Genomic DNA, 26,083 nt, shown 5'->3' with positions numbered 1-26,083 from the left:
ATACAAGTTCTGTCCAAAGGATAGGACTACTATGTGGACAGGGTTTTGGAAAACATATCCAGGGATGATTTTGAATTATGTCAATAGCACTGTCTAACACTGCCCTGCCACTCAGGAGTTTGTTTTCACTGCAGCTGAATCTCATTTTCACTTTTTATTGTAATCATCGTACGCATGAAAAGTAAAGGTTGGAAGGCACTGGTGGCTCACACCTGTAATCCTAGCTACTCAGGAGGCTGAGATCTGAGGATCACGGTTCAAAGCCAGTCCGGGCAGGAAAGTCCGGGCAGGAAAGTCCGTGAGACTCTTATCTCCAATAAACCACCAGAAAACCAGAAGTGGCGCTGTGGCTCATGGATAGAGCACTTGCCTTGAGCTGAAGAGCTGAGGGACAGCACCCAGACCCAGATTTCAAGCCCCACAACTGACAAAAACAAAAAGGTGAAGGTTGTTCCCTCTCCACAACAAGAAAACTGAAGCTCAGCAGATTCTCTTAAAAATACCTCGTCTTGGGCTGGGAACCAGGCTTAGTGGTAGAATGCTTGCCTAGCATTCATGAAGCCCTGGGTTTGATTCCTCAGTACCACATAAACAGAAAAAGGCAGAAGTGGTGCTTCTAGCACTCTACAAGTGGTAGAGTGTTAGTTAGTTAGCCTTGAGCAAACTCTGGGACAGAGGCCCTGAGTTCAAGCCCCAGGACTGGCAAAAAAACTAGTCATCAATAATCTTTTAAATTTCATCATAACATTTCTCAATATAATTCTAATGCAAAGAATATATATATAGAAAGGACAAACCTGGAAGATAACAGTTGTCAATTTGTGTACCCCATGAAGCTACTCTTCATAATTAAAGAAGAAATAAAAACCTTCCTTTTGAAAGGGTGATAGCCAGCCATCCCCTCTCACTAGAATATCTTTCCTCACTATGGCTAGTCTTCCACACTGAGAGAGTTGCTGCCTCACAAATCCTCCTACTGTGATTAAGGCCTGTGCATTATGTGAGCTTTTCCACAGCTCATGTTGGCAGTCCAACATCAGGGCCTTCTGTTTACACTTTGTATTACAGTTCTCAGTCTCCCTTTCCCAATTGAAGTAGCCAGAGACTAGCTTAGAACTCCTAGCTGCCTTCTGGGTTTATTTCTTTCTAGTTTTCTGCTAACTGCTACCTCCTTCAGACTTTTTTATTTTCTTCCTCAATCTCTCCTTAGCTCCAATTAATTAACCACTAGAAAATCAGAAGTGGTATTGTGATTCAAAGTGGTAGAGCACTAACCTTGAGCAAAAGAGCTCAGGGACCATGCCCAGGCCCTGAGTCCCCCACAACTAACAGTAACAACAAAAATATGTCAGCTAGCCAACTAGACAGCTGCACAGAATTTACCACTATGTCCATCTGAGGATACTTAGGCAGTATTTATTTCCTTTTGTTGTCCTTTTTTGTTATCTGTCGGTCATGGGGCTTGAACTCTGGGCTTGGGCACTGCTCCTCAGCTCTTCAGCTTAAGGCTAGTGCTCTACCACTTCACAGCGCCACTTCCAGTTTTCTAGTGGTTTATTGGAGATAAGTGTTTCATGGACTTTCCTGCCCAGGTTGGCCTTGAACTGCGATCCTCAGATCTCAGGATCCTGAGTAGCTAGGATTACAGGCATGAGCCACTGGCACCTAACCCTTTTGTTGTCCTCTAACCTGTTATTAAGCATTTTGGTTCTGAGGCTATTACTGAAAGTACTAGGAAATGAAGATAGCAGAATGCTATCTGTCTTTCCACTGCCTACTACTGGAGAGACACGCAAGGAAGGGAGCTGATAATGAGTGAAGATGACATTTAAAAACTGACTATGTGTTACTTTTTTTTTTCTCCCTCATGGTACTGGGGATATAATTCAGGGCCTTTTTCTTGGTAGGCCGGTACTCTATCACTTGAGCCATGACCCCCAACTCTATGTTTTACTTATACTTATTTTCTATTTGCAGCAGTAAATAACCTTTTCCTTTCTCAATTTTAGGCCTTTTCTGACGCCATTAAAAAATGGCAGGAGCTTTCACCAGAAACTAGTGGAAAAAGGAAAAAGAGGAAAGAAATGAATCAGTATTCCTACATAGATTTCAGATTTGAACAAGGTAATGAGCTGAGTGTGGCTGACAATGCTTCAAGCTCTAGGCTGAGCCTTTCCCTTCCGCATGGTCATTGAGGGGGTTTACAGCTCTTATTAGAGGGCCATGCTATATCAGACATGACTGACAAGGACTAAGTTTGTTTTTTGTTTGTTTGCTTGTTTGGGCAATACTGGAGTTTGAACTCAGGACTTGTGCTCCATACACATTCTATTACTTGATCCATGCCTCTCACCCCTGCAAGGCATTGTTTTTTTGTCAGCACATCATACATTCCATAAAAATGGAGTCAAAGGGCTGGGAAGGTGGCTCAGTGGTAGAGTGCTTGCCTCACATGCATGAGGCCCTTGGTTCAATTCCTCAGCACCACATAAACAGAAAAAGCTGGAAGTGATGCAGTGGCTAAGTGGTAAAGTGTGCTAGACTTGAGCTGAAGAGCTCAGGGACAGTGCCCAGTCCAAGAGTTCAGGCCCCACAACTGACCAAAAAAAAAAAAAAGGAATGTAAATGTACTCTTTTTTTTTTTAATTGTGAAAATACTGTACAGAGGGGTTTGAGGGGTTGCAATTACATGATGTAAATGTAGTCTTAAGTAACTGGTATCCTAGCAAAATGTTTTCAAAGTCTATCTATGCAGAATGTGTTTGTTTTATTCTTTTTGTTGACATTACCTTTTTTATTATGTAAACTGACTGAATTTTTGTCTTATTTGTTTATTAATTGATAGATATTTGATTGATTGCCCAACTCATTTTTTTGTGTATGTATCTTGTCTGTGTGCCAGTACTTGGACTTGAACTTGGGGCCTCATGATCTCATTTGGCTTTTTCACTCTACCACTTGAGCCATACTTTTAACTGTCCACGTTGCTTTTTTTTTTTTGCCTAGAATTTCTTTGGCTATTCTAGGTCTTTTGTTGTTCAATATGAATTTTTTGATTGTTTTCTCTATATTGGTAAAGAGTATCATTGGGATTTTGATGGGGATTACATTGAATTTGTATGTCATTTTTGGCAGTATGGCCATTTTCACGATATTGATTCTACCTATCCATGAACATGGAAGTTCTTTCCATTTCCTGGTCTCCTCTTTGATTTCTTTCTTCAGATTCTTATAGTTTGTGCTATAAAGATCTTTTATATCTTTAGTTAGGTTAATTCCTAGGCGTTTTTTAGGTTTCTGTTGTTGTTGTTGTTTTGAGGCTATTGCAAATGAAGTTGTTTTCAAGATTTCCCCTTTTTTTTTTTTGGTTGGTCGCGGGGCTTGAACTCTGAGCTTGGGTGCTGTCCCTCAGCTCTTCAGCTCAAGGCGAGCGCTCTACCACTTGAGCTACAGCACCACTTCCAGTTTTCTAGTGGTTTATTGGAGGTAAGAGTCTCACGGACTTTCCTGCCTGGACTGGCTTTGAACCGTGATCCTCAGATCTCAGCCTCCTGAGTAGCTAGGGTTACAGGCATGAGCCACCGGCTCCTGGATAAGATTTCCCTTTTTGCTTGTACATTATTGGCGTACAGAAAGGCTACTGATTTTTGTGAGTTAATTTTGTGAGCTGCTACTTTGTCAAAATGGTTGATCAGCTCTAGGACTTGGGGAAGGAGTTTTTTGGATCCTTTAGGTATAATGTCATCTGCAAATAGGAATAGTTTAATTTCTTCTTTCCCTATGTGAATCCCTTTTATGTTCTTTTCTTGCCATATTGCTCTGGGTAGGAATCCCAGAACTATATGGAAGAGGAGAGAGTGTAGAAATCTTTGCCTTGTTCTAATTTTAAGGGAAACGGATTAAATTTTTCCCCATTCAGTATTATGTTGGCTGTTGGTCTTTTATATATAGCCTTTATTATTTCAAGGAATGTTCCTTCTATTCCTAGTTTCTCCAAATTTTGGGGGTTTGGGGGTGTTGCACTTGCTAGGCAAGCGCTTTACCACTAAGCTACATCCCAGCCCTACTCCAAAACTTTTAACATGAATGGATGTTGTATATTGTTGAAGACTTTTTCTGAATCTATTGAGATGACCCTGTGGTTCTTGTCATTGGCTCTGTTGACGTGATAAATTACATTTATTAATTTGTGCATGTTAAACCAGACTTGTATCTATGGGATGAAGCTTAATTGGTCATAATGGGTTTTTTGTTTGTTTGTTTGTTTTGTTTTTACTTGTTTCTGGATTCTCTTGGCAAGTATTTTCTTTTTTTTTTTTTTTTTTGGTCCGGTCATGGGCCTGCACTCAGCCTGGGCACTGTCCCTCAGCTCTTCAGCTCAAGGCTAGCACTCTACCACTTGAGCCACAGCGCCACTTCCGGCTTTTTTCTTTTTGCTTATGTGGTACTGAGGAATCGAACCCAGGACCTCAGGCATGCAAGGCAAGCGCTCTACCACTGAGCCACCTTCCCAGCCCATCTTGGCAAGTATTTTATTAAAGAGCTTTGTTCATCAGAGAAATTGGTCTATAATTCCCTTTTTTTGTTGGATCCCTACCTGGTTTGGGGATGAATGTAATACTGGTTTCATAGAATGAATTTGGAATTGCTCCCTCTGTTTCTGTTTCATGGAAAAACTTGAGGAGTATTGATGTTAATTCATCTTTAAAATTCTTACAGAATTCAGCCATGAGGGCTGGGAAGGTGGCTCAGTGGTAGAGTGCTTGCCTTGCACACATGAAGCCTTGGGTTCGATTCCTTAGCACGACATAAGCAGAAAAAGCCAGAAGTGGCACTGTGGCTCAAGTGGTAGAGTACTAGCCTTGAGCTGAAGAGCTGAGGGACAGCACCAGGCCCCATGACTGACCAAAAAAAAAAAAAATAGAATTCAGTGGTGAATCTATTGGGACCTGGACTTTTCCTTGTGGGAAAACTTGTTTTTTTGCTAGTCCTAGGGCTTAAACTCAGGGCCTAGGCACTGTCCATGAGTTTCTTTACTCAAGGCTAGCACTCGTAGCACTTGAGCCACAGCACAACTTCTGGCTTTTTCTGTTTATGTGGTACTGAGGAATCAAACCCAGGGCTTCATGAATGCTAGGCAAGCACTCTACCACTAACCCACATTCCCAGCCCTTTCATTACATGTTATTGGCCTGTTTGTCTAGTTTGTATCTTTTTGGTTCAGTTTAGACACTTTGTACGTCTCTAGAAATTTGTCCATTTCTGCTAGATTTTCCTTCTTTTTTGGGTTTCGATTTTGAAAGTAATCCTTTATAATTGTTTGGATTTCTTGGATGTTTATTGTAATGTTTTTGTGGCATCTCTGATTTTATTGATTTGAATCTCATCTCTTCTTAGTAGGAGTCAGTCAATTTTAGTAACTTTTTCAAAGAACTAGCTTGTTGTAGGAAACAACCTTTTAAACAAACAGTTCTAAAGTAATTACACATCTGGAGGCCTAAAACAAAAGACCTTATCTCAGGTCTCACACCCTATCTCAAAATCAAAGTAAGGCATAAAATTATAAAACTTCTAGGGAAACAACAGAAAAAAAAATCTTTATGATTTGGGGCTAGGCAAAGAATTCTTAGACTGGGCACCATCAGAATGCAAACCTTGGGATAGTATCGTGACTCAAGTGGTAAAGGGCCTACCTAGAAAATACAAGGCTCTGCGTTCGTACTCCCGAATGAGAGAACAAACAGTGAGTAAATTGAAATTTTTCAGTGGAAAATACAGTTTTCTAGAAGACAACCAAATCTACACAAGTTATATAAAATCTGAACAGAAATAGTATATGTCTGGTATTTTCTCTTCTGCTATCTTCAATTCTGAATGTTATTTTTGCCTGGCATGATTGTGCAGAATTCAGGATGCAGAAGCCAGGCATGCTTTTTCACCCCTGTAATACAGAACTTATCAATTCAAGGCTGGCCTGACATGCATAATAAGCTCTAAGCAATGCTTTCAGCTTTTTTATATATGTGAAGATTTTCAAATGGAAATTTAAAGGAAAATAGATACAGAGCTTTAGCCTACCAGAATGGCTAAAATTAAAAAAAAAACTGATCATATCAGATGTTGGCAAGCATGTGGAGCAACTAGAACCTACACATTGCTGGTAGAAGGATATAAATCGAAACAACTACTTTGGAAATCTGGAATTATTTTCTGTAGAAAACATCCCATTATTTGACACTTCCTTGTCTCCCTATATACCCAACTGAATTGCAGGTTGGTCAATAAGCAGTTATAGGTCACTCTGTTCATAATAATCCAAAGCTGTAAAATAGAACAGTAATCCAAAGCTATAAAATAGAACAGTTGAGGTAGCAAAGGTTTCAGTTGGTATACACAAAGGAAGGCCAGAAGGTAGGTCACTCTGTTCATAATAATCCAAAGCTGTAAAATAGAACAGTTGAGGTAGCAAAGGTTTCAGTTGGTATACACAAAGGAAGGCCAGAAGGTGAAAAGGGTTAGGATTGGTGAAAGGCACAGTTTCTAGCAGCAGTGTGTTATGGAAACTCGTAAGGGGGCGGAGCTGCAGGAGACAGGGAATGGCTAACCTGGCTCCTAGCACCCAGTTATATACATGATTTTGAATTCTTATGTGTCTTATAGGTGACATAAAAATAGAAAAGCGGATGTTCTTTCTGGAAAATAAGCGGCGACATTGTAGGTCCTATGACCAGAGAGCCCTCCTTCCAGCTGTGCAGCAAGAGCAAGAATTCTATGAGCAGAAAATCAAAGAAATGGCAGAGGTAGGAAGCTATGCTTTGGGCTTACAGTATGTTTCTGTGGTTTTCATTTGCTCCGTGTTGAGCTTGATATGAATCTGTAATTTAAGATTTACCTTTTTGGGGGTCTGGGAAGGTGGCTCAGTGGTAGAGTGCTTGCCTCACAGGCATGAGGCCCTGAGTTCGATTCCTCAACACCACATAAACAGAAAAATCCAGAAGTGACACTGTAGCTCACGTGGTAGAGCGCTAGCCTTGAGCTGAAGAGCTGAGGGACAGCGCCCAGGCCCAGAGTTCAAGCCCTATAACACGCACGCACGCACGCACACACATGCACACACGATTTTTTAGGCTGGGAATGTGGCTTAGTGGTAGAGTGCTTGCCTAGCATACATGAAGCCCTGGGTTCAATTCCTCAGTACCACATACACAGAAAGAAAAAAAAAAAAGATCTACTTTTTTAAGCTGGGTAGACAAGAAGAACATAAGTTCAAGATCTGCCTAGGCTATAGCAAAACCCTAACCTGTGTGTGTATGCATGCCTGCTTTTTGGTGGTCAATTGGAGTTAAGAGTCTCATGGACTTTTCTGCCAGAGTTGGCTTGGAACCTCAGTCCTCGGCCTCCTGAGTAGCTAGGATTGCAGCAGGAATGGGCCTAGTGTTTGGCTTACATGACAGATTTTTTTTTTTTTTAATGTGTGGTCCTTGAACTCAGGGCCTGAGTACTGCCTCTGAGCTTCTTGTGCTCAAAGCTAGCACTCTACCATTTGAGGCATAGCTCCACTTCCAGCTTTTTCTGAATGATTTGTTGGAGATAAAGGTCTCATGGACTTTACTGCCCAAGCTGGCTTCAAACTGTAATCCTTAGATCTCAGTCTTCTGAGTAGCTAGGATTGCAGGCATGAGCCACCAGTGCCAACCATGACAGATTTTTTTTTTTCTGCATTAAATTTTTTTACTATAAAGGTAATATAGAAAGGACTTAACAGTTACATAAGTAAGGTAATGAGTACATTTCTTTTTGGACAATGCATGACAGATTTTTTTTTTTTCTGCCGGTCCTGGGGCCTGAACTCGGTCTGGGCGCTGTCCCTCAGCTCTTCAGCTCAAGGCTAGCGCTCTACCACTGGAGCCACAGCGCCACTCCCGGCTTTTTCTGTTTATGTGGTGCTGAGGAATCGAACCCAGGGCCTCATGCTTGCAAGGCATGCACTTTCCCGCTGAGCTACCTTCCCAGCCCCCCAGATTTTTTTTTTTTTTTTAACTGAGAATTGAACCCTGGAATTTGTACATGATAGGCAAATGCTTTTTTTTTTTTTTTTTGTCAGTCATGGGGCTTGAACTCTGGGCCTGAGTGCTGCCCCTCAGCTCTTCAGCTCAAGGCTAACGCTCTCCCACTTGAGCTACAGCACCACTTCTGGTTTTCTGGTGGTTTATTGGAGATAAGAGTTTCACGGATTTTCCTGCCTGGGCTGGCTTTGAACCGCGATCCTCAGATCTCAGCCTCCTGAGGAGCTAGGATTACAGGCGTGAGCCACTGGCACCCGGCCATGACAGATTTTTTTTTTTTTGCTGGTCATGGAGCTTGAACTCTGGGCCTGGGCACTGTTCTGAGCTCTTCAGCTCAAGGCTAGCACTTTACCACTTGAGCCATAGCACCCCACTTCCAGCTTTTTCTGTGTATGTGGTACTGAGGAATCGAACCCAGGGCCTCATGCATGCAAGGCAAGCACTCTACCACTGAGCCACCTTCCCAGCCCTATGACAGATTTTTAAACAAGAAACAAAACTGGATTTTATAATGATTTAGACTAAAGTTTTCTAACAATTAGCTTGTTAGAGAATTTGAATTGAAACTTTGTAATATATATTTCACCTCTCTGAGGTTTTAGTGATGGAAAAACAGCTATTTAGCTAAGATATTCTCAAATGGAGTGTCAAATGGTCAATAAGAATATATATATATTAGCCAGGCACCAGTGGTTCAAACCCAGAGTTCAAACCCCACGACCAACAAAAAAAAAAGTATATACGTATATTGTTTATTTAAGCATTTTCTGGAGCAGTGGCTCTAGAGTAGCACCAGGTCCCTGGGTTCCCTAAGACTTTTTAGAGGATCTGTGAGGTCATATGTCTTACAGTAGTACTAAGACAAATTAGTATCAACAGAACAGAAGTAATGGTGCCTTGGTGTGAATCAAGCTTATAGTACAAAACAATACTACTGAATGTTATCTTCATCACACAACTTTTTTTGTTGTTGTTTTTAATTGTGCTGGTCCTAGGGCTTGAACTCAGGGCCTGGGCATTGTCCCTGGGATCCTGTCCTTGAGCCATAGCTCCATTTCCAGCTTTTTTATGCTTAATTGTAGATAAAGAGTCTCATGAAATTTACTGCCTAGGCTTGCTTTGAACCGTGGTCCTCAGGTTTCAGACTCTTGAGTAACTAGGTTTATAGGCATGACCCACCAGTGTTCAGCATGCAGTCACATTTTTAAAAACTAGTTTGAGATGGGTATGATAGATATCTGTATTTCCAACACTTGGGACACTAAAGCAAGAGAATCAAGAATCTGAGGCCAGCTCAGGCTACATAGTCTTTTTTTTTAAGACAACATATGTTGGGCTGGGAAGATGGCTCAGTGGTAGAGTGCTTGCCTTGCATATCTGAGGCCCTGGGTTCGATTCCTCAGCACCACATAAGCAAAAAGAAAAAAAGCCAGAAGTGGCGCTGTGGCTCAAGTGGTAGAGCGCTAGCCTTGAGCTGAAGAGCTGAGGGACAGCGCCCAGGCCCAGAGTTCAGGCCCCACAACTGGACCCCCCCAAAAAAACAAAAAACATTATGTTTTTAAAAAAATACTATATTGGGCTGGGAAGGTGGCTCAGTGGTAGAGCGCTTGCCTTGCATGCCTGAGGCCCTGGGTTCGATTCCTCAGCACCACATAAGCAAAAAGAAAAAAGCCGGAAGTGGTGCTGTGGCTCAAGTGGTAGAGCGCTAGCCTTGAGCTGAAGAGCTGAGGGACAGCGCCCAGGCCCAGAGTTCAGGCCCCATGACCGGACCCAAAAAAAAAAATACTATATTATAAAGTGACTTGAAATTCTCTGGTTTGCTTATTTCATTTATTTAATGAACAGTTAAGTCATTAATTTCTGCTTATTTTGAGCTTTGGAGGAATTGCCCCCACCCCCACGCCATGGGACTTGAAATCAGGGCCTGAGCTTTTTTGCTCAAGGTTAGGCTAGCACTTTACCACTTTGAGTCTCAGCTCCATTTCAGACTTCTGAGTAGCTATGATTAAAGGCTGGAGCCACCAGCACCCCTAGGGGAATTAGCTTTTCATTTGTTTTTATCTTTATTTTACATAAAAACAAGTATATTTCTGGATTTTTAATTTACCACTCTTATCTAGAAGGTAATAAGATTTACAGTCCTCTGCCCTGCCTTTTTATTTTATTTTATTTTTTTTTTGTCGGTTGTGGGCCTGAACTCTGGGCCTGGGCGTTATCCCTCAGCTCTTCAGCTCAAGGCTAGCGCTCTACAACTTGAGCCACAGCGCCACTTCTGGCTTTTTTTCTTTTTGGTTATGTGGAACCCAGGGCCTCAGATATGCAAGGCAAGCACTCTACCACTGAGCCACCTTCCCAGCCCTGCCCTGCCTTTTTAAAACCCAACAGTGTGATGGGCTTCAGTGGCTCATGCCTGTAATCCTAGCTACTTAGGAGGTTGAGATCTAAGGATCATGGTTCAAAGCCAGCCAGGCAGGAAAGACTCTTATCTCCAATAAACCACTAGAAAACCGGAAGTGGCTCTGTGGCTCAAGCAGTAGAGCACTCACCTTGAGCTGAAGAACATAGGGACAGCACCCAAGCCCAGAGTTCAAGCCCCACAACCGACCAAAAAAACAACAAAAAAAAAAATGTGTTCTAGTGATGACTTTATAGCCATTGAAAGATAATTTTCTCTCCTTTTTTCCTTTGAGGGGTGGGGTTGGTAGAAGCAGGGCATGGCAGTACTTACCGAAAATGTCCTCAGGACCTTGATGCTTTGGCTTTCTTGCTCAGTTGACCCCCTACCACTCAAGCCAGCCCTGCTTTTTGCTAATTAATTGGAAATAGAGTCTCACAGAATTACCTGCCAGAGCTAGCTTCAGAGATCCTCTAGATTTCAGTCCCCTGAACAGCTAAGGTTGCCAGGTGTGAGACACCAGCATCTGTTCTCTCTTTCCTTTGTAAAACTGCCTCATGTATCTGTAATATTAGAGCATACTCAGTCTTTTTTTTTGGGGGGGGGGTCTGGTCGTGGGGCCTGAACTCTGGGCCTGGGCGCTGTCCCTCAGCTCTTCAGCTCAAGGCTAGCGCTCTACCATTAGAGCCACAGCGCCACTTCCGGCTTTTTTCTTTTTGCTTATGTGGTGCTGAGGAATCGAACCCAGGGCCTCATGCATGCAAGGCAAGCGGTCTACCACTGAGCCACCTTCCCAGCCCCTCAGTCATTTTTCTTTTGGCCAAATCTTCAGGGTTGTTTTGAAGTTTCAGGAATGGGAGAGTTTTGTTGTTTTGTTTTTAAATTCTTGTTTGTTTAGTGGTGGGCAATAGGGTCTTGCTGTGTAGCTCAGTCTGGCCTCAAACTCTTCATCATCCTCCCTCAACCTCCAAGTGTTGAGATTACAGGTACTTGCTACCACCATACCTGGCTCTGGGTTTTTGCTTTTATAAATAGGACCTTGGCTCTAGGCATTCACACACAGTGAAACAAAGGAGGATATTCTTAGGAGAAGAGTTGAAAGATACAATGCCTGTGTACATCTGATCATACAAAATAATATTTATCAACATGTACTCCAGAAAATAAAAACAAGAGAGTTTTTCTTTTTTGCTGTTTTTTGTTTTCTCTTTGTTCTGCTTGTTACATGTCTTTGGAAGTATAAGAGAAAACACATGTGAAGGGACAAAGGGTGAACAAATGCAGCAATGGTACTCACTGGACACTATGTTGAAAATGAACTCTACAACCTTCAGAACCTCTAGCAGGAACCAGCCCTTCTGACACTTTGATTTTGAGCTTCTGGCTTCCATATTGTGAGAGAATAAATTTATGTTGCTGTTTTGCTACCAAAAAAAAGAATCGTGGTAAATTAAGTTTGTGCATATATTGCTTCATCTTTCTAGCCCAAGACATCTTTGGGCCAGATTCCTAAAAGTAGATGAGCATACCTTCCTGGCTCTGCTGTTTTGCATTCTCAGCACTGTTGTCTCACAGGCTCACCTGCACATTGTGTAGTCATACTTGGTTTTTATTCATTTACCTTACTCAACAAGTTGTTCTAGGTATCTTTTTTTTTTTTGTTGGTCATGGGGGTTGAACTCTGGTCCTGGGTGCTGTCCCTCAGCTCTTCAGCTCAAGGCTAGCACTCTACTACTTGAGCAACAGCGCCATTTCCAGCTTTTTTCTGCTTATGTGGTGCTGAGGAATCAAACCCAGGGCCTCATGCTTGCAAGGCAAGCATTCTACTGAGCCAACTTCCTAGCCCTCTCGGTATCTTTTTTAATGACTAAATTATGTATAGATGCATGGTAACAATAGAGTAACATTCACAGAAATAAATACTGTTGTATTACCTTTACTATTTAACTTGTATCTGAATGTATGACTTTTTCCCCCCCCTCAGCATGAAGACTTTTTGCTTGCCCTGCAGATGAATGAAGAACAATATCAAAAGGTATTTTGAGCCCGGTGCTGGTGGCGCATGCCTGTAATCCTAGCTACTCAGGAGGCTAAGATCTGAGGATTGTGGTTCAAAGCCAGCCCAGGCAGTAAAATTTATGACTCCTATCTCTAATTAACCACAAAAATCTGGAAGTGGAGCAGTGGCTCAAGTAATGGAGCAAAGCTCAGAGACAGTGCTCAGGCCCTGAGTTCAAGCCCCAGTACCAGCAAAAACAAAAAAGGCAGGGTGGTGGTGGGAGGTAATTTGAAATCTCATCTAATTCATTTATTCTGAGTGATCTCATGGGCTTCCCTTCTTTTTTCTTTTTTTTTTCCTTTTTTTGCTTATGTGGTACTGAGGAATCGAACCCAGGGCCTCAGGCATGCAAGGCAAGCACTCTACCACTGAGCCACCTTCCCAGCCCTGGGCTTCCCTTCTTAAATCACATTTCCTTGACATCTTGAAAGCAAACTTCTCCTAATTAACCTCCTCTTCATTTGCTGAGTTTACCTAGGTTACAACCAGCTTACAGGAACTAGCATAGTCATTCTAACTACCACACGGAATCAGAACTGCAGTGGGGAGTTAGTGATAGCTGGAATATGCTACATAGACTATTTGCTGCTGCCTTTAATCAGCTAAAAGTCAGAAGTAGAGTTATGACTCATGGTAGATATAGAGCACCAGCCTTGCACAAGAAAGCTAAGCAAGAGTGAGAGCCCTGAGTTCAAACTCCATTACTGGTACACACAAAAAAGGGTTGAAGGCATGGTGCAATTAGTAGTTCACCAACCAGGGACATAAAGCCCTGAATTCAAGTCCCCGTACAGGCAAAAGAAAACTCAGGCTGAGTTATGATACCTTCATATTCCTTGTCTGAAAACACACACAAAAAACAAATACAACTTTTGGAACTTATCCTTTTTATAGTCATATTAGCATCTGAGTACAAATACAATTCCCCTAGAGCCAGGAATTGATGGTCTATCATAGCTTTATACAAAGAATTAGTCCAAAGAGAAGGGAAAAAGCTTGCTCTCTTTAGCTGTGAATTAATGTTGCACTTGCTACCCTGAGCTGCTTTTACTTATTCACTCCCTTTTTCAGACTACATCTTGCTGGATAGCCAGCCCAGCTTGGTCTCAAACTCATAATCCTAATGTCTCAGTCTCCCAAATTCTGGGATTATAGGCAGGTGCCACCATACCTAGTTTTTCTGAACTGTGGATAGATAGCAGGAAACAACTCATTTAGTATCTTCTAGGTATCCCTTTGGGCCTCAGAATATGTGTCTGGTGCAGGGAGGTATATGGCTAGGAGACAAGGTCTCTCTCTATATCTATATTAAGTGAGCATTTAAGCTAATTCACATGTGTGTCTGTTGGCCTACAGGACGGCCAGCTGATTGAATGCCGCTGTTGCTATGGAGAATTTCCATTTGAGGAGCTGACACAGTGTGCTGATGCTCACCTATTCTGCAAAGAGTGTCTTATCAGATATGCCCAAGAAGCAGTCTTTGGATCTGGAAAGGTAAGATCTGCTTAATATTCTACATTATGTAGGAAACATTCACAGTCTAAAGTAACTATGCAGATAGGCAAGGGCCACTTGTAGAATTCTGATGATAGGTGGTATTTGTGTGACCTGACGTATGGGATTGTTGGTTCTGAGTTTAGCAGTTTCTTTTCTGTGAATGGTAGAAGTGTTCTGTGTCCCCACACCTAACCCCACAGGGCATTCCTGAACACTGTTTCCTGTTCATCATTAGATTGAGGATGAACTTAGAACTTTCAGCTTATTTGAACATAGGAGAGTGCATTAGTAAGTTTCACACATATTTAAAAGGATTTTATAGTTGGATTAAAGTGCATATTAGACTTTCATGCAAGATCTCTCTTTTTTTTTTTTTTTTTTATGTCCCACAACTGGGGCTTAAACTTGGAACCCTGCACTCTCAGTTGGCTGTTTCACACCAAGCTAGCATTCTACCACTTGAGGCATACCTACTTCTGGTTTTTGCTGGTTAATTGGAGAATGTTTTACTCGTCTGTGGGCTGGTGGCTCATGCCTGTAATCCTAGAGCTACTCAGGAGGTTGAGGTTGGAGGATCACAGGTCAAAGTCAGCCCTGACAGGAAAGTCAGAGACTCATCTCCAATTAATCACCAGAAAACAGGAAGTGAGGCTATGGCTTAAAGTGGTAGAATGCTAGCCTTGAGTGAAAAAGCTCAGGGACAGCACCCAAGCCCTTAGTTCAAGCCTCACTACCAATCAAAGAAAAAAAGTTCCATTGACTTTTCTGCCTGGGCTAGCTTTAAACTATGTATGATTCTTAGATCTCTGACTTCTGAGTAGCTAAGATTTCAGCTGTGAGCTTGCCAGTGTGGCTTATGAAAGATTTTACTACTCTTTCCAAAGTCAGTTTCTCTTAAACAATGTAAACAATATGGAAAGAAAATTTTTACACCATTATATTTTTGGTATTTTATTTCAACAACAATAGAAAACTTCTAATATGTTCCAAGAGCAGTAGTTCATGCCTGAAATTCCAGCTGTTTACAAAGGAGAGAAAGGAGGATCACAGCTCAAAGCCAAGCAAAAGTTAGCCAGACTCTATCTGAAAAATACACTAGCAGCAAAAGAACTAGGGTTATTTGTACTACCATCATGACATCACCTGTCAACAGATGAATTGGCATCATATACTTCCTGTTGGTACACTGAAACGTTGCTGTAAATAATCAGGTACTGGTTATCTACTTTAGAGGTTGAGATCTGGAGAATGAAAATTCAAATAAAGCCTGAGTAGAAAAATTTGTGAGACTTCATCTTCAAAATAGCCATCAAAAAGCAGGCCTCAAGCCAGGCATTGGTGGCTTATGCCTGTAATCCTAGTTATTCAAGAGGTTGGGATCTTAGGATTACAGTACAAAGCCAGCCTAGGGAGGGCAGTCCAATGGACTCTTATCTCCAATTAACCACCAGAAAACCAGAAGTGGTACTGTGGTTCAAAGGGTAGAGTGCTAGACTTATGCAAAAGAGCTCAGGGACAGTGCTGAGTCCCTGACTTCAAGCCCCACAACAAAAACGAAAAATTCAAGAGGAATACCATGTCTCCTATTTCCATGTTCATGTCTCTGTGTCTACTGGAGTTCCTCCTGGTCAACATGGTGTCTCACTTCAGCTCTCCATTGGAGCTGATATGATTTGTTGGTGTTTTTCTGCTCTTTCTTTCCTCTCCAGCTCTCATGGCTCAGTTTTCTAACAATGTTAAGTGTATTCACTGGGCTGCAGATGTGACAGGAGGCCATCTGTAGACCACCAGCACTCCAGTAAAGGCTCCAAATTCAACCTCTCAAAAAATAAATAAATAAATTCAAGCCGGGCACCGGTGGCTCACACCTGTAATCCTAGCTACTCAGGAGGTTCAGATCTGAGGATCACAGTTCAAAGCCAGCCCAGGTAGGAGAGTCCCTAAGACTTTATCTCCAATAAACCACTAGAAAACCAGAAATGGGTTATGGCTCAAGTGGTAAAGTGCTCACCTTGAGCTGAAGGGTGCAAGGACAACTCCCAAGCCCAGAGTTCAAGCCCCATAACTGACCCTTCCCCCAAAAAAAATTCAAGAGGAGGTCCTGAGTTACACCCCCTAATATCTAGTACTTTCACACACCAAAAAAAGAAAAAAAAATTAGACTTCAAATTTAAGTAATTTGAGCCGGGCGCTGGTGGCTCACGCCTGTAATCCTAGCTACTCAGGAGGCTGAGATCTGAGAATCGCGGTTCAAAGCCAGCCCGGGCAGGAAAGACTGTGAGACTCCTATCTCCAATAAACCACCAGAAAAGCGGAAGTGGCGCTGTAGCTCAAGTGGTAGAGCACTCGCCTTGAGCTGAAGAGCTGAGGGACAGCGCCCAGGCCCAGAGTTCAAGCCCCGCGACCGACAAAAAAAAAAAAAATTTAAGTAATTTGAAATCCAATTAAGAAACATAAGGAATTACTGACCAGTATTCTTTTATTATCATAAATGATTATAAAGTAACTAAGAAACTATTTCTGCAAACCTAAAGGAAAAACAAACTAAGCCTCAGTCACAGCACAGCTCACTTCTGTAACCCTAAATGTGAGGGTGTCTCTCCATCAGCAAGCAAGACAGTTCCGACACTGTTTACCTAGAGGAATTAGGATTAGCCCCTTGAACAAGTGCAAATCTCTGGAACTTCTAACTGTTTGACTAAAAATTGGGGTTCATGCAACCTACTCGGTGTCAGTTCTCTAGAAGAGTTCTCAGAAGTCAAGAAAGCACTTAAATGTACAGGTTTATTACAGTGGGTACCAATAAATAGATAGAGACATAGGGTGAAGTCTCAAGCACAGAAGCTGTCTGAATGGTGTTGGAGTGTGCCCCTTTTCAACATGTGAATAAGTAACCATGTGTTCAGTGTCTAGAAGCTGTTTAAACTCAAGACTTAATATTTTCTAGGTGAGTCCTCTGCCACTCAAAACATACCACTGGTCCTCATAGACATAACTGGAGCATGAATGCTTCTATAGAAATGTAATTGGAGGGCTGGAAAGGTGACTCAGTGGTAGAATGCTTGCCTTGCATGCATGAGAGGCCCTGGGTTCGATTCCTCAGCACCACATAAGCAGAAAAAGCCAGAAGTAGCACTGTGGCTCAAGTGGTAAAGCTCTAGCCTTGAGCTGAAGAGCTGAGGGACAGCACCCAGGCCCAGAGTTCAGGCCCCACAACCGACAAAAAAAAAAAGTAGAAATGTAATTGGATAGAAAGAGTATGATATGAGGCTAATAGATGGGAAACTTGAGAAAGAACTGTCAGTTCACATGGTTCTTGACCTTTGTGCAGCATTCTTTCCCCTGGGTGTAGGGCAGGACCTTCTGAAATGGTCATAAGCTATACTATTAGATAAGATAGGTCAAAGAATTGCTTTTTGGCCAGATCCAAGACCAAAAGGCAGGAAAAATTGGAGTTTATTTTTAACTTCATGACAAGCCTTGAAGAAGAGGAATTACAGTTTTTATGGTTGCCTTAAGGAGAAAAGAAGAGGAGATGAAAGAAGGGAATGTGAAGGTCAATGAGGGACAGTTTGCTTTCTGAAGCCTAAAGAGCCCTAAGGTAGAGTTACTACCTAGAAAGTACAAGGCCCTGAGTTCAAACCCCAGTACCATTAAAAAAAAAATGTAATTGAAAAACATAAGCATAATACAAAATGTCTTTGCCAGGTACTGGCAGTTCACAACTATAATTCTAGCTACTCAGGAGGCTGAGATATGAGGATTGTGATTTGAAGCCAATCAAGGCAAGAAAGGCTAGGAGACTCTTAGCTCCAATTAACCTCTAAAAGGCAAGAAAGAAAGCTGTGACTCAAGTATTAGAGTGCTAACCTTGAGCCAAAAAGGTAAGGGACAGTGCCCAAGCCCTGAGTTCAAGCTTTAGGAAGAATTATGTTTTCCAAAAGTATGACCTTTGGAATCTGGCAAAGAATATTGGGCTTTTGGCTTTCCACTTGGCTTTGTATCTTAAACAGATTTGTCAAATTCTAGGTCTCAGCTTTTTCCTCTCTACAAAGGAGATGCTCATAATATTGTTAGGAACATTAAGTGAGGTATCATGTGTTTAACGCATATATTTTCTGACACATGATACTTAATAGATTTTAGCTGTTGTTAATGTCTGTGTGTGTATGTGTGTGCATGCGTGCATGCATGTACGAGTGTGTACCATGCATGTGCCAGTTCTGGGGCTTAAATTCAAGACCTGGGTGCTATCCCTGAGCTTTTTTGGTCTAGGCTAGAGCTCTGCCACTTGAGCCACACGACACAACTTCTACCTTTTTGGTGGCTAAATGGAAATATGAATGTCATAGACTTTCCTGCCTGGACTGGCTTTAAACCACAATACCTCAAATCTCAGCCTCCTAACTGGCACCCAGCTTTATTGTTAACTTTAATAAATGTTTTTCTGGTAGTTGCTTTGGTGTCTGCTAATCTGAAGAAGTGTTCCTTAGATGTCTGACACTTTTTGCTCATATTGAAAGCTTTTGGAGAGTATAGGCTAGTGAGGTTGATTTAGGTGCCTGTTAATACAATTTTATATGGTGAACTTCAAATGGCATTCTGTTATATTTTCTCATTGGTTTTGGGTGTGAATCCTGTCTCCAGAAGTCTGGAGCTGAATGGAAGGAAGGAGTTGGAGAATGTTCTTCTCAGTGTGCATAGTTCACTTGAGGGCACTCCTCAGCTCTGCCCTCCTCTATCACTGCTGCTCCTTCTGTCCCTGAGCCTTTTTCCTTTGTCCTGGGAGCTGATTCTGTCTGAAGGGAGTAGGAACTAAAGGCCCAAACAACTCACCAATGAGTGATTAATTTCTAGCCCTCCTCACACTAAACTGCCTTCCTAGGGGGGTCTACAGCTTTGCAGATTCATTGAGGGAAGCAGCTTGCTACTCTCTTCTGACTCTTTTTCATACACTGAACCAGGGCTTTCTGATCTACTAAGTCAGGTGCTCTTCCTCCATCCCCTTTTCATCTTTATGGACTGTAATTTGGGCTGCTACTAGTATCAAAGTTGGGTTTCTTGTTCTCATGGGTTTTTTTGTTTGAAGTGTGATTTCTCAGGAAAGAGGACAAAGATGCTTGCTCTGACACCTCAGGGTCTGTTCTTCATATTCATTGAAAAATGCAGTTCAGCTCTGAAACCTTGGTTGACTTTTCTTTTTTCTGTTTGCTTACCTTACCATTCTAGTCAGATCTCAGCTGCATGGAAGGCAGCTGCACATGTTCATTCCCAGCCAGTGAACTGGAGAAAGTGCTTCCCCAGACCATTCTGTATAAATACTATGAGAGAAAAGCTGAAGAAGAAGTTGCTGCAGCCTATGCTGACGAGCTTGTCAGGTGAGTTCTCTAACACTACTCCTGCCTGAATGTGAGGACTGCCTGAGAACTCTCTCCAAGTGAGAAAATTCTATAACAAAGCTGTATCTACCAGGGTTTTGTACATTTCTTGCTCAGAAATATAGTAGTCAGTTTTAAGTGAAAAACTCATCTGCATTACTTGAGCTCCCTAATCTTCTGGCCTGTAGGTACAATTGCTGAGAAGAAATGTGTACAAGAGATTATGTTTGCTGGACGCCAGTGGCTCACAAGGCTAAGATCTGAGGATCATGGTTCAAAGCCAACCCGGGCAAGGAAAGTCCATGAGACTCTTATCTCCAATAAACCACTAGAAAACTGGAAGTGGCACTGTGGCTCAAGCGGTAGAGTGCTCCCTTGAGCTGAAGAGCTGAGGGATAGCGCCCAAGCCCAGAGTTCAAGCCCCATGACCAGCCAAAAAAAAAAGAAAGAAATTATGTTTACTGAGTGGTTAACACTGAGCCAGGACTTAGCTGACACCTGTATATTCTGGAAGGGCCAGGACAGAAAAAAGGCTCAGTCCACGTTTTCTTTTTTCTTTCTATTCTTTCTTTTTTTTTTGGGTCCGGTTGTGGGGCCTGAACTCTGGGCCTGGGCGCTGTCCCTCAGCTCTTCAGCTCAAGGCTAGCACTCTACCACTTGAGCCACAGCGCCACTTCCGGCTTTTTTTCTTATGTGGTGTTGAGGAATCGAACCCAGAGCCTCGAGCATGCAAGGCAAGTGCTCTACCACTGAGCCACCTTCCCAGCCCATCAGTCCATGTTTTAATGTAAAGTAATGAGTATAAAAACACTGTAGCTACTGGCATTGGTGGCTCAAGCCTGTAATCCTAGCTGCTCAGGAGACTGAGATCTGAGGATCACAGTTTGAAGCAGGCCTAGGCATGAAAGTCCAGGAGACCCTTATTTCTAATAACTACCTAAAAACCAGAAGTGTAGCTGTGGCTCAAAGTAGTATAGTGCCTTGAGCACAAAAGCTCATGGAAAATGCCAAGGTGTCCTGAGTTCAAGCCCCTGGACTGATGAGAAAAAAAACACTGTAGCTGTCCAGCTCAAGATTAACTTTCCATATGAACAGTCCCTTGAACCTCTTCAGGCTGTCACCTTTTGCATAATACCATTTATGCTCTCTGATTCCAGGTGCCCCTCCTGCAGCTTTCCTGCTCTGTTGGACAGTGATGTGAAAAGGTTCAGCTGTCCTAATCCTCGGTGCCGAAAGGTAAGGAAGCAAGATTTTTCCTACACTTGTACTGAGTTTTGGTATTGTCAGTTTCCCTGATGGTTCACCCAGAGTGTACTGTGTGACTACATGCGGCTATTTGAGAAGTATGAGTGCCATCTTTTAGTAAAATCATGCGAAGAAGAGTACTGCGTGCTGGTGGTTGTCATGGTTACAAAGTAGGAGCCACTTGTAGGATTCCAGTTACAGAGCTCTCTGAGTCCCTGCTCTATGACATTTTGTAAGGACAAATGTATACTAATATAAGATAGGAACTTCGTTTTTTTTCCTGTGTCATATTTCTCGCTTGCCCTTTTTCTTACCCTGTGCTCAAATACTACCCATATACACAACACTTCTTATTGCCTCCAAAATTCCAATAGCACTTGGGTATTATATTGACATCTCTGAGATGTCTGGTAGGTTTTTCAGTTCTGTTCTAAGGTGAGGCCAAATCTGTATAGTCACCCTTGTGCTGCAAATCTTTCTTTTCTCTAACTAGGCTTCTACTCTAAACTGACAATCTTCAAATATGCCTGCTATTTATAAGTCACTTAAGAGTTTTTAGTGAATATTGATATCCACCCAGACAAATGTGTTTAGGGTCATTTTTCTAAAACCACATAACGAGAGTTGAATATTACAATGTCTTGGGGAGAGCAGTAGAATTGAGGTAGAGGTGGTAGAAGAAACTAAACTAATAGTGTGAAACTTTGCAGCTTTTGTGTTCACCATTAATATTTCTGTATAAAACTTGTGTGTATTCTTATAACTGACTGATGTAGCTATTTAATAATTTATCCCCACCCTAGGTTGTTACTATAAAACTTGTCCTAGCAGGGCACCAGTGGCTCATGCCTGTAATCCTGGCTACTCAGGAGGCTGAGATCTGAGGATCAAAGCCAGCCCAGGAGATTCTTATTGGAGATTCTTATCTCCAATAAACCACTAGAAAACCAGATGTGGCGCTGTGGTTCAAGTGATAGAGTGCTCGCCTTGAACTGAAGAGTGCAGGGACAGTGCCCAAGCCCAGAGTTCAAGCCCCACAACCAGCAACAACCAAAAAAAAATCCTAATTAATCTCTGGAATCTTGGAACTAAGAAAGCATACTAACTGACTGTCCTTGTGTGTGTCTAGTATGTCAAACACTGGAATGCCTGGGAAGACAATACCTGAGCTATAAGATACAGAGCACAAAGAGAACAGAGCTGGCCGAGCACTGGTAGCCTGTAATCCTACCTACTCATGAGCCGAGATCTAAGGATCATTTGTTCAAAGCCAGCCCAGGCAGGATAAAGTCTGTGAGACTTATGTCCACCTTACCACCAGAAAACTGGAAGTAGTGCTGTGGCTTTTAAAGTGGTAGAGCGCTATCTTTGAGTAAAAAAGCTCAGGGAAGCCAGGCACCGCTGGCTCATTCCTGCAATCCTAGCTACTCAGGAGGCTGAGATCTGAGGGTCACGGTTCAAAGTTCAAAGCCAGCCAGGGCAGGAAAGTCTGTGAGACTCTTATCTCCAATAAACCACACAGAAAACCAGAAGTAGTGTGGCTCAAATGGTAGAGCACTAGCCTTGAGCTGGAGCTGAGGGACAGCGCCCAGGCCCAGAGTTCAAGCCCCACAGCCACCAACAACAACAAAAAGCTCAGAGACAGTGCCTGGGCCCTGAGTTTAAGCCCTGCAACTGACGGGGGGTGGGGGAGTGGGGGTGGGGTCCTGCTTAGGGAGCAGTGGGAACAGAGCAAAGGAAAGAAAGGGAACAGTTAGAATGAAACTGGAAGAGTATTCAAGGCTTCCAAAGTAGAAGCAGCCAGGACATTGACTGATACCAGGAATATAAAGCTGACTAATAAGCTAGATAGTATCAGACCTTCAGGACTTTGAGTACCCATCTGATGTCAGGAAAGAAAAAGCAGAAAGAGTAAAGTTAAGCTCTAAACCTCTGTTTTCTGACAGGCTGTTGTGTTGAGTATTTCAAGTAAATACATATCAAGAAATATGTATGCAAAGAGCTGGATCTCCATTTCCTTCTATGATTCCAAATAGCTACTGAAAATGCTTATATACAATTTGGAAGGCTAAGGAGAAACAGAGGCCATTATTCTCCAAGGACATTTAGAAATAGACTAATGGCCCACATTAATGTAAAACTCCGTCCACTGAATGTCTTTAGAACTTAATCTTTGGATATTTGTGGAGCTTAAGATCCCAAATAGGAACAACAAATATTCTGTTTCCTGTCTATGGAAGGACTATACTACACTGTTGTTGAACTTGGAGATGGCCCTTTTGTTTCATTTAGCCAATGAAATGTGAGTGTGAGCACACTGATCACTTGCAGAAAAAGCCACTGAGATTAATGAGACTAAAATATGCTCACTTACATTATCCTCCCCAGCTCGGTGTAGAAGCAAGTAATGGGAAGTTCTTTCTGCTCCTCCCTGAGGAGGGAAAGAGTTTGAATAGAAACCCAACATTTTGGCCCACCCAGGACAGTTAATTTTTGTGTCACCCAATTGAGTGCTGTTATGATCTGGCATGAGCTAGGTGTCTGGGGTCATTGAGAACAAAAATCTGCAATACACAATAGTTATATATAAACAGTTTTTAACTTTAGGAAGCAAACAAAAGTTCTTTTAATATATACAAAATATTAAGCTAGGCACAGTAGTTCAAGCCTGTAGCCTAGCTGCGTAAGAGATGGAAATCAGAGGATCATGGTTGGAGGCCAGCCTGGATAAAAAGATATTCCTAACCAGTGGCTGGGCATCATAGCACACACCTGTTTTCCTAGCTAGGGGCAAAGCACAAAGGCTGGAAGCAGTGACACACACTTATACCCACCAATATGAGGAAGTACAAGTAGGAAGGATCACAGCCCAGAACAGCCCAGGCATAAAGCAAACCACATCTTGAAAATAACAAAGCAAAAAGGGGCTTAGAGGCATGACTCAAATGGTAACATGCCTACCTAGCAAGCCTGAAAGCCAAGTTTGATTTCCAGATTTGAAAAAGTAATAATGGATCCACACTTAAAATGTGTGATTTTTATTTTGATATTAGTCATAGTAGGGGTGGGGGGAGAGATACAAAAGAAGTAGCATGCATACAATTTGAATTATCACCTTAAAAGCTGTTATTAAAATATAGGATGTTTTGGCCAGGCGCTGGTAGCTCACACCTGTAATCCTAGCTACTCAGAAGGCTGAGGTTGGAGGATCACAGTTCAAAGCCAGCCCGGGCAGTGAAGTCCATGAGACTCTTATCTCCAATAAACCACCAGAAAACAGGAAGTGATGCTGTGGCTCAAGTGATAGAGTGCTCATCTTGAGCTGAATACTCAGGGACAGTGGCCAGGCCCAGAGTTCAAGCCATATGACCAACAAAAAAAAAGAAAGAAAATGAGGGGCTGGGAAGGTGGCTCAGTGGTAGAGCGCTTGCCTTGCATGCTTGAGGCCCTGGGTTCGATTCCTCAGCACCACATAAGAAAAAAGCCGGAAGTGACGCTGTGGCTCACGTGGTAGAGCGCTAGCCTTGAGCTGAAGAGCTGAGGGACAGCGCCCAGGCCCAGAGTTCAGGCCCCACGACCAGACCCTCCTCCCCAAAACAAAACAAAACAAAACAAAAAAATATGAGATGGATGGATAGAAAACAAAACAAAAGACTATGTAAGTTCTTTTTTTACATAATTGCTTTAAATGCACATGGCCTAAACTCCAATCAAAAGACAGAGTAGGTGATTTGATTTTTTTTTTTTTTTAATTTTTGGTCAATTGTGGGGCAGAAAGCAAGTAGCCATACTTAAGTCATTTACTGTCATACAAGGAAGAAATTATGATGAAAGGGTTGATTCAGCTGAAATACACACCAACTGTAAATATAAAACAGTTGATCTCCATATTCATATGTTCTGCATTCATGGACTCAATGACAGATTAAAAATAGTCAAGGGAGGGGCTAGGAATGTGGCTTAGTGGTACAGTGCTTGCCTAACATGCATGAAGCCCTGAGTTCAGTTCCTTAGTACTACATAAACAGAAAAGGCCAGAAGTGGTGCTGTGGCTCAAGTGGTTATGCATTAGCCTCTCTGAGCACAGAGAGGCTCAGAGATAGAGCGCAGGCCCTAAGTTCATATATTTGGAAAAAGTACTTGTGTATCAAATACATGCAGACTTTTTTTTCTTGTAATTATTCCTAAACAGTATAGTGTATCACCTATTTACATAGCATCTGCATTGTACTGGGTATTAGAAATAATCTAGAGATGATATAAAGTGTATGGGAGGATGTGCATGGGTCATGTGTGAATACTGTATTATTTCATATAAAGGACTAAAACATCTACAGATGTTTGTATCCAATACAGGTTCTTGGACCCATTCACCTATGACATCCAAGGAATGATTTGAATATACACCAGACATCACTGTGCCCAAGTACATGAGGCAGACAGAACTGAAAGGGAAAAAAAACAAATTTCAGTACTGCACTTTCAATAATGGACAGAAAACTTGGATTAATACAGAAACAGTAGGCTTCAATAACCTTATACTCCAAATGGACCTAATAGACAATACAGAGCATTCTACCTAAACAAGAGCAGAAAATACATTTCTCAAGTGTATAAGGAACATTCTCCAGGATAGAGAATATTAGTCTATAACATGTTAAAATCATAGTACAAGTCCTAACACATTTGAGATCAACCTCATACCAAGTATCTCTTCTGATCACAATGGAATGAAATGGGTATCACTAGCAGCAAGAAAACAGGTAAAATCACAAATGTATGTAACTGTACTAGAGACCTCTACTAAGATTAGGAATGAGGTAAAAGTGCCCACTATGTTAGCTTTCCATTACTGTGCCAAATACCTGAGGGTAGTCAATTTATACATGTAATGCAGTCTTTTTTTTTTTTTTTGTAATGCAGTCTTTAGCTAAATTTTGCCCAGTGGCAATTGGTATTTTGTGCAGAAGTAGAAAAAAGCAATCCTAAAATTTGTATGGAATTTGAGAAGACTCCAAAGGACAGAAACACCTTTGAAAAAGAACAAAACTAGAGGCCTCATTCTTGCTAACATCTAAATCTTTTACAAAGCTATAGTAATCAAAACAGTATGCACTAGCCTTGAAAAAAAGAAGCTCAGGGACAGTGCCCAGGCCCTGAGTTCAAGCCCTAGGACAACATACATACCAGTGGAACATGGTAGAAAATTTAGAAGTAAATCTATTGTGATTAGATAATCTTTGACAGGAATGCCCAGTATACACAAAAGGGAAAGAACAACACAGTTTGTAATTAGTGTTAGGGAAACTGGATATGCACATACAAAAAACAGAATGAAATTGGATTACCCATCTCATACCACATACAAACAGCAACTCAAGCTGGGCATTGGTCCCTCATGCCTATAATCCTATGTACTTAGGAGGCTGAGATCTGAGGATAA

At 42.0% G+C, this 26,083-nt stretch overlaps 1 protein-coding gene across 7 annotated transcripts in view; it reads left to right on the top strand.

The window, feature by feature from the left end:
• Rnf216 (ring finger protein 216) overlaps positions 1-26,083 on the top strand; it is a 132,330-nt gene that overhangs the window by 43,349 nt on the left and 62,898 nt on the right. For all 7 annotated transcript variants that reach the window (XM_070033487.1, XM_070033485.1, XM_070033486.1 and 4 more), the window contains 6 exons: positions 2,010-2,124; positions 6,661-6,800; positions 12,446-12,496; positions 13,877-14,014; positions 19,247-19,395; positions 20,553-20,631. In XM_070033487.1, the coding sequence (XP_069889588.1) occupies positions 2,010-2,124; positions 6,661-6,800; positions 12,446-12,496; positions 13,877-14,014; positions 19,247-19,395; positions 20,553-20,631 (672 nt within the window). The remainder of the gene's footprint in view (positions 1-2,009; positions 2,125-6,660; positions 6,801-12,445; positions 12,497-13,876; positions 14,015-19,246; positions 19,396-20,552; positions 20,632-26,083) is intronic.

This window comes from Dipodomys merriami, unplaced genomic scaffold (assembly GCF_024711535.1).
Source record: "Dipodomys merriami isolate MVZ:Mamm:240054 unplaced genomic scaffold, mDipMer1.0.p SCAF_22, whole genome shotgun sequence".
Taxonomy (NCBI): Eukaryota; Metazoa; Chordata; class Mammalia; order Rodentia; family Heteromyidae; genus Dipodomys; species Dipodomys merriami.
This window is presented reverse-complemented; position numbering and strand designations above follow the sequence as displayed.